The sequence below is a fragment of the Gobio gobio genome (assembly GCF_949357685.1).
Source record: "Gobio gobio genome assembly, chromosome: 12".
Classification (NCBI taxonomy): domain Eukaryota; kingdom Metazoa; phylum Chordata; class Actinopteri; order Cypriniformes; family Gobionidae; genus Gobio; species Gobio gobio.
This window is the reverse complement of record NC_137105.1, coordinates 5,590,260-5,602,879: the sequence shown is the minus strand read 5'-3', so window position 1 is coordinate 5,602,879 and position 12,620 is coordinate 5,590,260. Positions and strand designations below refer to the sequence as shown.

The window sequence follows — 12,620 nt, the reverse complement described above, 5'->3', positions numbered from 1 at the left end:
GGATGGGTGGATGGATGGACAGACAGATGGATGGATGGACAGAGAGTTAGATGGATGGATGGACAATTAGAGGGATGGATGGACAATTAGAGGGATGGATGGATGGACAGACAGACAAATGGATGGGTGGATGGATGGGTGGGTGGATGGATGGATGGGTGGGTGGATGGATGGATGGATGGGTGAGTGGATGGATGGATGGGTGGGTGGATGGATGGACAGACAGATGGACAATTAGATGGATAGATGGACAGACAGTTAGATGGATGGATGGACGGACAGTTAGATGGATGGATGGACGGACAGTTAGATGGATGGATGGACGGACAGTTAGATGGATGGATGGACAATTAGAGGGATGGGTGGTAGGGTGGACAGTAATAATTGGTGGTGGTGATGATGATAGTAATAATATATTTAAAAATAATATTTATCAAAAATACATGTTTTTTGTTTTGATTAAAATAAACAAAGTCTTGGCTCATGTTCTCTCATCTCAAAGCTGTTCAGCGACTAACAGACTCAATGAGTGGAGCTGAGAGAAAAATACATGTGTAGAAAACAGCCCTTTAAAGTTCATTCTTCACACAAGTTCAGACTTCTGGTTATCGACAAGCATTAGCATTTACATACCTGCGTGTTTCAGGTCTAAGAATTGATATTCTATTGAGCTCTTATTTGCGTGTGTGTGTGTGTGTGTGTGTGTTTTGTAGCCGGTGCCCAAACCCGCTCCAGTGCCGCCCAGTAAGAAGAGGAAGAGGGTGATTGAGGAACCACCAGAGGTCCTGAACCCCAAACCTCTGCTGAGCGGGGCGGTTCCTCTGGAGCCTTTCCTGGCCATGCTGCACAAGGTACAACACACACACTCAATCTGCACACTAACCAGTCACCTGCAGCTCTCAGGTTCTGTACCGTCATGTGTGTAGTGAGCTGAGCAGAGTTCAAACCGCCTGTAGGTTAAAGTCAAGCCGGGACAGGAGTTTGATGAATGTAGCAGACACTCAAATGACTCGCGGTGTGTCTATAGTGACTTTCACCTGTGAAATATTGTCTGTGTGATGTCCCGGGGCTGTAGAAAGAGAAGCGCACACCTGATAGTGGTAATTCAACCTACTGACACAAAGATCTGGCCCTAAAGATACGCTCTCTGAGTCTGCACTAGAATGCACCACACAATGTTGATGACGCAGTGAGAGAAATCCAGCCGTCCTGTGAGGACGAGCGGCATTAACATGCAGGGGAACGCCAAACTCCTCATTTGCTTGGATCCCAAACGGCCGGTTCTGGCAGCTCTTCTGCAGGCGTCCGTCCGGAACATCGATTAGACGCTAATTAATCTGGAAAGGAAATTAATTTCTCTAATGATTCTGAAGGAAGGTGACTTCCTGCGCAAGGTGAACTCAGCTTTAGTGGGGTTTTGTCCAGAGAGCTGCGATATCTCTCTGACTCTACTTCATACAGGTGTGACCCAGTCCAGCTTATACGCGTGTGCCCAATACTTTTTGGTCCACTGTAGTCTAATTCTTCAAACTGGCACGTTTTCATTAAGTGAGGTTTTTATTTTAGCATTTTAAATGTAAGAAAAACAAACAAATAAATAAATATTTATATATATATATATATATATATATATTATTGATATCACTATATATATAAACACAAATATATATTTAAAATAGCAATTTTTTGGATTGTATTACAGTTATTATTGATATCATTTTATATATATATATATATAAATAAACAAACAAATATATATATATAAACAAACAAATATATATATATATTTAAAATAGCCTTATTGTATTAGAGTTATTATTGATATCACTATATATATATATAAACACAAATATATATTTAAAATAGCCTTTTTTGTATTGTATTACAGTTATTATTGGTATCATATTATATAAATAAACACACAAATATATATTTAAAATAGCCTTTTTGTATTGTATAAGTTATTATTGATAGCATTTTATATATATATATATATATATATATATATATATATATATATATATATATATATATATATATATCAATAATAACTGTAATAAAATACAAAAAAGGCTATTTTAAATATATATATTTCATTTTATATATATATATATATATATATATATATATATATATATATATATATATATATATATATATATATATATATATATATATATATATATATATATATATATATATATATATATATATATATATATATATATATATATATATATATATATATATATATATATATATATATATATATATATATAAAATGAAATATATATATATAAAATGAAATATATATATATAAAATGAAATATATATATTTAAAATAGCCTTTTTTGTATTTTATTACAGTTATTATTGATATATATATATATATATATATATATAAATATATAAAATGCTATCAATAATAACTTATACAATACAAAAAGGCTATTTTAAATGATGTATGAAACAAAAGTATAAATATACAAATTATTTCATTAAAATGTTTATTTTAAATGATATAATAACATTTTTGGTGTATGTCAGTGTTATTTTTGTATTGCTTACTATTTTTGTATTACTTATATATTTATTTATTTAGTACTTACTTATATCTTTAATGTTACTTATATATTATAGTATTTGTTAATGTTTTTAATTATTTTTATTTTAGTGTAGATTTGAACAATATTGTTATTTGCTTTTGTTGTTTTTAATAAATAATTAATACAATATTCCAATATACTTTTAAATATTTCTATGTGCTTTATTGTTTATTTCAGTTCTAGTACTTCATCATAAACACATTTTATTATATTTTATTAATTGCATGTTTTTGCCATCTAATGCTTTATTTTAATTATTTTTTTTCAAAGTAAGTAAAAAACAAAGGTGCATTTGAGTATTGTGAATTACAAATAAACAATATATATCAATAACAGTAATAACATATCAATAATTAAAGTAATAACACACTGTATATCAATAATAATGGTAATTCTAGTTTTATTATATTTTATTAGTTGCCCATTTTTTCATCTGATACTTATATTTTATATTCAGCTTTTTTTTTCAATCAAAAGAAATGATTGTCAATGGTTAACAGTCAACATTATTTATACATTTATTTATTATTTATTTATCATGTAAAATACTACATTGGTGCTGTAGTCTGAACAATTTTTTCATTAGTTTACCCAGAACACCCTAGCAACAGGCAGAATGACGTTGCATTGGCCTAGCAACCACATAATCAACAAAATGTAAAAACAAGTTATGGTTTGACTGTAATAACGTCATGGCATTCTGTGTAAGTGAGAATGGAGAGCTCGCGTGTGTGTTTAAAATCTCCATTATCTCACACACATTTGAGTGGTCAGGCCGGGTCGGGTTAACCCGAGGAGGCTCTCAGGAACCGCAGAGTGATGACGCTGCTGCAGATGCTGATAAATGGGCCGCTGAGAGCCGCTTGGTTTGACCACAGCTGTTATTACGGCGTAAAGCGTCCCAGATCTCCACCATTAACCTGAGACCTGATGCTTCTCCACACACTTCTGGAGGATCAAACCTCTCGGATCACTGGGAATGAGCCAATTACAACAAATCAATCCCCAGATGAACCAACACTGTTTATAGTGCTCTGTAAATCAAACAGCGCTGTTATTTTAGTATGATTTAGATACACTCAGTATTTATTCATATTTCGAATTCGTTCTTATATTTATATTTTCAGTTTTATTCGATTTATTAGATTTAATTACATTTAATTTCAGTTTTAGTTTAGTAATTTTAATACTTACACTTCAACTTATTATTGCTAATATTATTACTGATATAATTTTTTAAAGGTTTTTCATAGAATATTAAAATTTAGTTTCAGCTTTTATGTCTGTTACCAAAAAATTGTTTTAATAGTTTTAAGGCCCGATATACTTCAAGCGAAATCGAAGGACGAACTGGGGTGATGTCATTTCGAACAAAATCAGCCCAAAATGAAGTTTGTTTGGAGTTCTTTTTAGGAAATCGAAGCAGCTTGCCAACGCGACATTTTCTGGAAAAGTTCTCTTTCTGGCTACTAATCACCTCCAAACTACCATTGGTCTGTGTGGCTCTGAGGCTCCGCCTCCTTTGAGGTGGAAATCTTCTCCGGTTAATTTCTCCTGTTCAGCCCGTCGAGGTCAGACGCAAGTAAAAACGTGAACACAGCTTTATAGTAGAAAAGAGCGTAGCACATATAATACAGTGAGGAAAATAAGTATTTGAACACTCTGCTATTTTGCAAGTTCTCCCACTTAGAAATCATGGAGGGGTCTGAAATTGTCATCATAGGTGCATGTCCACTGTGAGAGACATAATAAAAAAAAAAAAACAAGAAATCACAATGTATGATTTTTTTACTATTTATTTGTATGATACAGCTGCAAATAAGTATTTGAACACATGTCTATCAGCTAGAATTCTGACCCTCAAAGACCTGTTAGTCTGCCTTTAAAATGTCCACCTCCTCTCCATTTATTATCCTAAACTAGATGCACCTGTTTGAGGCCGTTAGCTGCATAAAGACACCTGTCCACCCCATACAATCAGTAAGAATCCAACTACTAACATGGCCAAGACCAAAGAGCTGTCCAAAGACACTAGAGACAAAATTGTACACCTCCACAAGGCTGGAAATAAATTGTTAAAAAATCATACATTGTGTGTAATTCATTCACAGGAAATCATTTCCTGTGATTTCTGGATTTTTTTTTTAGATTATGTCTCTCACAGTGGACATGCACCTACGATGACAATTTCAGACCCCTCCATGATTTGCAAAATATCAGGGTGTTCAAATACTTATTTTCCTCACTGTATTGCCAAAAGTTTTGTGACGCCTGCCTTTACATGCACATGAACTTTAATGACGTTCCATTCTTAATCCGTAGGGTTTAATATGGAGTTGGCCCACCCTTTGCAGCTCTAACAGCTTCAACTCTCCTGGGAAGGCTTTCCACAAGGTTTAGGAGTGTGTTTATGACCGTTCTTCTAGAAGCGCATTTGTGAGGTCAGGCGCTGATGTTGGACGAGAAGGCCTGGCTCTCAGTCTCCGCTCTAATTCATCCCAAAGGTGATCTATCGGGTTGAGGTCAGGACTCAAGTTCCTCCACACCAAACTCGCTCATCCATGTCTTTATGGGCTGACGCTTTGTGCACTGGAGTGCAGTCATGATGGAACAGGAAGGGGCCGTCCACGAAGTGTTCCCACAAAGTTGGGAGCCTGATATTGTCCAAAATGGCTTGATATGCTGAAGCATTAAGAGTTCCTTTCACTGGAACTAAGGGGCCAAGCCCAACCCCTGAAAAACAACCCCACACCATAATTCCCCCTCCACCAAACTTTACACTTGGTACAATACAGTCAGGCAAGTCCCGTTCTCCTGGCAACCGCCAAACCCAGACTCGTCTATCGGATTGCCAGACAGAGAAGCGTGATTGGTCACTCCAGAGAACACGTCTCCACTGCTCTAGAGTCCAGTGGCGGCGCGCTTTACCCCACTGCATCCCACGCTTTGCATTGCTCTTGGTGATGTGCGGCTTGAATGAGCTGCTCGGCCATGGAAACCCATTCCATGAAGCTCTACACACTGTTCTTGAGCTCATCTGAAGGCCACAGAAGTTTAGAGGTGTGGAGCTGTTGACTCTGCAGAAAGTTGGCGACTTCTGCGCACTGTGACCCTCAGCATGCGCTGACCCCGCTCTGTGATTTTACGTAGTCTAACACTTCGTGGCTGAGTTGCTGTTGTTCTCAATTGCTTCCACTTTGTTATAAAACCACTAACAGTTGAGCGTGGAATATTTAGGACATTTCCCGAATGGACTTATTGCACAGGTGGGTTCACGCTTGAGTTCTCTGAGCTCCTGAGAGCGACCCATTCTCTCACTGATGTGTGTAGAAGCGTCTGCAGGTCTAGTGCTTGATTTATACACCTGTGGCCATGAAGTGATTGAACACCTGAATGCCATGATTTGGAGGAGTGTCCCAATACTTTTGGCAATATAGTGTATGTATATATTCATCTAAACGTTGCTCTCAGCGGTGTTCATTTGAAGTATATCGTGCCTCACATATTTCCAACTTTGTACCCCTAAGCAAAGAACGATAAAAACACTGGTGCTCACTGCACAGTACACTGCACAGGATGTTCTGCCATATTAAACAAAAACACTCTGTGAAGCAGCATATAATGCATGAGTAATTGTTTCAAAACGATGATATTTACAGCCTCATTGTCTTAAAGAGCACCTATCATGGAATTTTGAAATTTACCTTTCATGTAGTGTGTAACATAGATCTAAGTGAACAAAAACATCCTGTGATAGTTTGAAATATGACAGTGCACCGTATATATAGTTATTTTCTTTCAAAAGTAAGAGTCGACTCTGAGTCATTTTTAAGAATCGTTAGAAGACCGAAGCTTTTTCTCTGACTAGATGACGTCAACTTGTCAAGTTATTTGAATACGATACGCCCACTTATTGCGCTCCAAGACGCCAGTGAAAACTAGAAAACATCATGGCGACGAGACGCCAGTGAAAGCTAGAAAACATCATGGCGACGAGACGCTGTGTTCTGAAGTGCCACTCAAAAGCAAACTTTTTTCATCTGCCCAAGGATGAGCATTTGAAGACTAAGTGGCTTGAAGACAAACCATACATCGTCGCGATTGTGTGTTTATTAGTCGTCAAATGTATGTTTCGCGATCTCAGGAAGCTTTTATTATGGACTTTTATTATGGCACATGGTTCTTCTTCGTCTGTCTGTATATGGACTACATGTGCACAGAGCGCCCTCCGGCTGCCAGGATGAATTGAAAACAACACATAAGAGACTCAATCGCTCATGATTAGGCTATATCTGCGCATTTTGAGGAAGTATTGAATAAAAATACTCCTCTGTTTAGAAATTTGACACAGACATATGAGAATCTATCAATATGTCTCCTCATCTGCACACTTTTGAACTAAAAGCCCTGAGGGATGTTGATTTGTCGCGAGTCTTCGTGAGGAGTTTTTTTATGAATGAGATCAGCTGAGGCTCATATTACAATCAAACAGTACCGACGCGGTTTTCATATTCATAACTCCTGACACATATTAACAAATTACTGTCATTATAAGACTTTGATGGGCGTTCCGTTTCCGAGAATATCTGCACAGACTAAACCAATCACAACTGACTGGGTCATCTGACCAATCACCGCAGATTAGCGTCACATAAAGGCGGGGTTTTGAAAAGTGAATCACTAAAGGAATCATTTGAGAATCGCTGTCAAAACAGGTAAAAATAAATGCATATCATAAGAAAACTAAAGTCTTTTTTGTCATTGCATGCATGCAAAACTGTTGTTGGGGACTTCTAAAACAATATTTGGAACATTTTAAATGCCATGATAGGTGCTCTTTAAATCACTAACCGCGTGTTGTGGCGTCTCTCCTGGCAGAACGGCATCATGGAGGTGAAGGTGGAGGAGACGGCGGACGGTCACATTCTTCACCTGCAGGCGGAGGACGTGCTCATCCAGCTGGAGGAGGACGGCACACACATCATCTGCGACAACAACGAGCCCCTGCGGACGGCGCTCAGAGACCTGGTGCTGCGATTCCTGCAGAAACTGTGACCTCTGACCTCGCAGGCTGTTAATGACTGGACCTGTCAATAAAGTGGCTGGATGAAATGTGGCTGTAATTAAATTCCATCTGCACATCCAGGGCCAGAAACCAGGATTCAAACGACTGAATGCGGCTGATGAACTTTCTTTAATGTTTGGATGGAGACTTTAGTGTGTGTGTGTGTGTGTGTGTTTTATATCATTGTAAAATAACGTTGAAATAAAACTTTTTTTCTATATTTGTTTTAGCCAGTTTAAAACTCATCCAGAAATTAAATTCTCTCGTCATTCACCCACATTTTCCAACTATGTGATGTGCCAACTGCTGTCAAAACTATGACAGTGAATAACTTAGTTTCATAGAACAAAATCATATTGTTTGAGTTTATAAATGTAATTTGGTTGTGTACATTTCACGAGCTGCACATTTAAAGATATTGGCCACATAACTTCTCTGTTGGACGAGAAGGCCTGGCTCTCAGGCTCTAATTCATCCCAAAGCTGTTCTATCGGGTTGAGGTCGGGCCAGTCAAGTTCCTCCACACCAAACTCGCTCATCCATGTCTTTATGGACCGACGTCATGATGGGACAGGAAGGGGCCGTCCCCAAACTGTTCCCACAAAGTTGGGAGCATGAAATTGTCCAAAATGTCCTGGTATGCTGAAGCATTAAGAGTTCCTTTCACTGGAACTAAAGGGCCAAGCCCAACCCCTGAAAAACAACCCCACACCATAATCCCCCCTCCACCAAACTTTACACTCGGCACAATGCAGTCAGGCAAGTACCGTTCTCCTGGCAACCAACAAAGTTTATAAATGTAGACTTTATAAAAAGCTTTAATTCCTGCAGTTTGTGGGCCTTTTCCGTAAATTAAATCAGATGAACATACAGCTTTGTAATTTGGTTGTGTACATTTCACGAGCTGCACATTTAAAGATATTGGCAACACAACACTTTCTACCCTGTCCTTAAGATATTATTAGTTTTTTTCACTAGGACACATTTGTCAATACTGAAGTTAGGTGACTCTTCACACAGTTCCCCTAACCAACTCTCTTCATCTCACATTCAAACTGCACTTAAACACTTAATACATGTCTCAAATCAAGCCACAGCACTGCAGATGGCCATTCAACAAACACACTTTGTCACTCATAAAACTATGAGCTAAAAACAAATTTTTTGTTTAGTTTGTTTGTTGTACAAAACTAGAGCCCTATGAAATCCGGATGAATTTTTCTGGATTCCATTTTTTTTTTTTTTACTCACAAAAGGATGACTAATTAATTGAAATTGTGAAACTTGTTAACGCTTATTAAACATTTAACAACATTTACATGTTTAGGGCCCTATGAAATATTTTTCTCCCCCAATCTTTTTTTTATTATACCAAATTCTGTTGTTTTCTATTTTTCTGGATTCCATTTTAAGGGTTTAATTACATTTCAATAATCGAAAAGCATGTCTAATTAATTCATTTTTCATTTCGATGAAACTTTTCTTGCGTTTTCAGAAATTCTGTGTTGTGTATTCATTTTTCTGGCAATCAAATGAAGGCATAAAACAATTATAATTGAATCATATTAAATTAAACAACTTTTTGTCAAAGTGCTGCACAACAGATACACTGTCAAAAAAAAAAATTTAATTGGAAGAAAAATTTTGATTATTCCTTAAAAATAAAGTTTTAATAGTTTATTATGATGATTATTATTAGTATTGAGGCCGCTAAATTCTGCTGTACAAATATTTCTGTCACAATTTCTTCAAGTTCTTACACCGAAACTTTTATTTTGACGGGTTACCGTGAAGACCTTTGAATTTGTGTCATGATACGGCGCTTGTTCTTCTCAAATGAAACCGTAAACCGCTGATGAAGTTCATGCGTTCATCTTCTCATATGGTGAGGCGGCAGAGGCTGAAAACACTGCAGGCGTGAAATTTAACCAATTCCACATTATATAGTACATTTAAAAAAGGGGAAGCGGAGAACACCAGCGTGAGGCGTTCAGACAATGGCTGGATTACCTCTGACCTCTTTCTGGAGTGGGGTCAAATGATCATCAGTTCCTCCCTAAGGATGACCCCAGGCTCCATTTTACCTGAAACCGCAAAAAAAGTTGGCACAGCTGATGTTTCAAGAACTGTAGGGCCTAAATAATTAGATTTTATTACACTCTAAAAAATGCTGGGATAAAAACAACCCAAGTTGGGTTGAAAATGGACTAACCCAGCAATTGGGTTGTTTAACCCAGTGAATGGGTCGTTTTAACCCAGCGGTTGGGTTAAATGTTTGCTGTTTTGCTTTAAACAACCCCATTTTCAACCCAACTTGAGTTGTTTTCAACCCAGCATTTTTTAGAGTGTACATCATTTCAACACAAAATTATCAAAAACAGTCATTATTAATCATAAAAACACATGGAAAGGCATTTATGGTATTGTATTATTGTCCTGAGCGAAAGTGGCCCAATTCACCCAACAAAATTATGCTCTAAAATTAAGTTTCCCCTTTTGTATAGCTGGTAATGGCATTGAACGATTAACACCTGTGTAGTGTTCAGCAACATCTCATTTCATTTGGGAATATATTTCAATATAGAAATGTCTTGCTCAGTTGTGTATGTTAGGTTTTGTAAGCATGTGCAAACTGGCCTGCAGGTTCATCGAGTTTTTCTGGTGTTTGTGTCCGAGTCATTTGAAAGATCAAAGGTCATTGGATGCATTTTGTGCCAAATCAATGATGAATGACCCACAGTGCTCTCTGGCTCTGGAAAACGTGACCTAAGTGTTGAGAAATGGGTCAGACTGGAAAAAAACAACAACTGTATATGGTTAGCAATGCAAGGTCATGGGTTTGATTCCTATGGAATGCAGGAACTCATAGTAAAATGTATACTTTAAATGCAAGGGAAGTAACTTTGGATGCATCTGCCAAATGAATTCATGTAGGAAAACTCTTTAAGACTAGCCAGAATCATCGGGGAAGGTTTAGCTCAATGCATTCGAGATCTGAAAGTTATTGTTCCATTATGTGTTCATTTGTTCAGACATATGTTGGTGCATCTAAAATGTCTCATTCATCTGAATAACTAAAAGCTGGTTTCAAATCATGGAATGATAAATGAGGATTCTAATAATTTACTGATGAATGTCAGTGCATTAAATAACACTTTTTTTTTTTTTTTTAAGTGCGATTAGGAGGAATGATCCAATCAAATAGATTTATTAACCATATAAAAGCCACTTACCTCTCACTTCTTGCCCCATATGATCATCTCCTGCAATATAGACGGTGTTTAACCTTAATAACTCAAATATGGGAAAACTTATTTATTTATTGTAAAGGAAAGTCTAAAGCACACCATCAAGATGTAGTGTTGAAAATGAAGTCATTGTTTGTTTAATGTGATGATCTACACCTGTGTATCAGTGTTGTTATTAACTAAAACTATTAAAAAAGAATTGAAATAAAATTAAATATATATATATATATATATATATATTTATTAGGTGGGAAAACTTGAGAAATGTTGCCTTGGAAATAAGATGAAGTACTGAATACTAAAATAAAAAATAAAGCTAAATTATATATATATATAGTCATAGTTTATATATATATAAATATATGAAACTAAACTATGACAAAATAACAAAATTACTAAAATTAAAACCAAAATTGGAATAAAAATAAAAGCTAATTCAAAATATTAAATCAATATTATAACAGTATGTAAATAATTTTTAAATATATATAAAAAACTTCATACGTCCAATAAAAATTACCAAAACACTGATTCAAAGAATATTGTAACCATGAAGAAAAGTGCCGTTAGAGAAAATATCCTGCAGCGTTTAAAACACTTGATTTCTGTATTTATATGAACGCATCGATATTCAGACATTTATAAGCAGTGTTGGGGGTAACGCATTACAAGTCACATGAGTTACGTAATAATACTTTTTCCAAGTAACCAGTAAAGTAACGCATTACTGAAATTTACAACAAAATATCTGAGTTACTTTTTGACATTAATTTGACTGACAGCTCTCCTGCCCCCATGTTGAGAATAATAAGTGCAGAGGCGTGTGTGTGAACATGATGGTCATTGTAGTTCTAGACTGAATGTGAGCATTTATTCATCTCACTTGCACAATAAAGATTCTGTCCTCCTCAAAATGAATAAAATCAGTCAAATGCAAAATCAGAGTACTATGCAAACCTCCAATAATTCAATGTTAAATAAAACAACTATTTTTATGCATAATCTACCTTTATATTTAATTTACCAATGTCTTGCTGCTGACCTTTGATGATGAAAATTACTAGATTTTTTGTTTTTATTGGTGAAACTTTTTTCTCCTGCGTCCTATTCTACCATTATCCAGAGCTGCGCCCTCTACTGTTCATGCGTGAATCTGCATTTTTACCTCAGCCTGGGGCTTATTTCAATTTTGGTATGAAGAGAGTCTTTACCGGTTCACAAAAATATAACTTTTTTGTTATAAACAAAAACAAAAACAAGCCCAGCCCAGGTGAGAAAAAGTAACGCATTACTTTTCTTAAAAAGTAACTAAGTAACTCAATCAGTTACTTTTTAGGGGAGTAACGCAATATTGTAATGCATTACTTTTCAAAGTAAAACTTTCCCCAACACTGTTTATAAGTGACTTCAGTGTCCAGACACATTTTGGGGTGACGCTACTACAACAGTTCAGGACAATGAATATGAGAATATGAACTTTAACCTAAAGTATGTGAAACGTGTAATTGAGTCCAGCCGGGCAGTCGCAGGCTTTGAGAGCCCTGAGCGAAACACTGCAGCAGAGTTTAATATCTCTACTGTAACGCAATCTCTCTCTCTCTCTCTGCACTGAGATCATGTGTGTCTCTCATGGGTGCTAACACACACACACACACACACACACACACACACACACACACACACACACACACACACACACAC

At 36.3% G+C, this 12,620-nt stretch overlaps 1 protein-coding gene across 1 annotated transcript in view; it reads left to right on the top strand.

Annotated features, from left to right (window-relative positions):
- The window catches only part of ints9 (integrator complex subunit 9), a 28,655-nt gene extending 20,699 nt beyond the window's left edge, over positions 1–7,956 (top strand). The window contains exons 16-17 of the mRNA XM_079830917.1: positions 714–851; positions 7,485–7,956. Of these exons, the coding sequence (XP_079687043.1) occupies positions 714–851; positions 7,485–7,661 (315 nt within the window). The 3' untranslated portion in view covers positions 7,662–7,956. The remainder of the gene's footprint in view (positions 1–713; positions 852–7,484) is intronic.
- Positions 7,957–12,620: the final 4,664 nt, after the last annotated feature.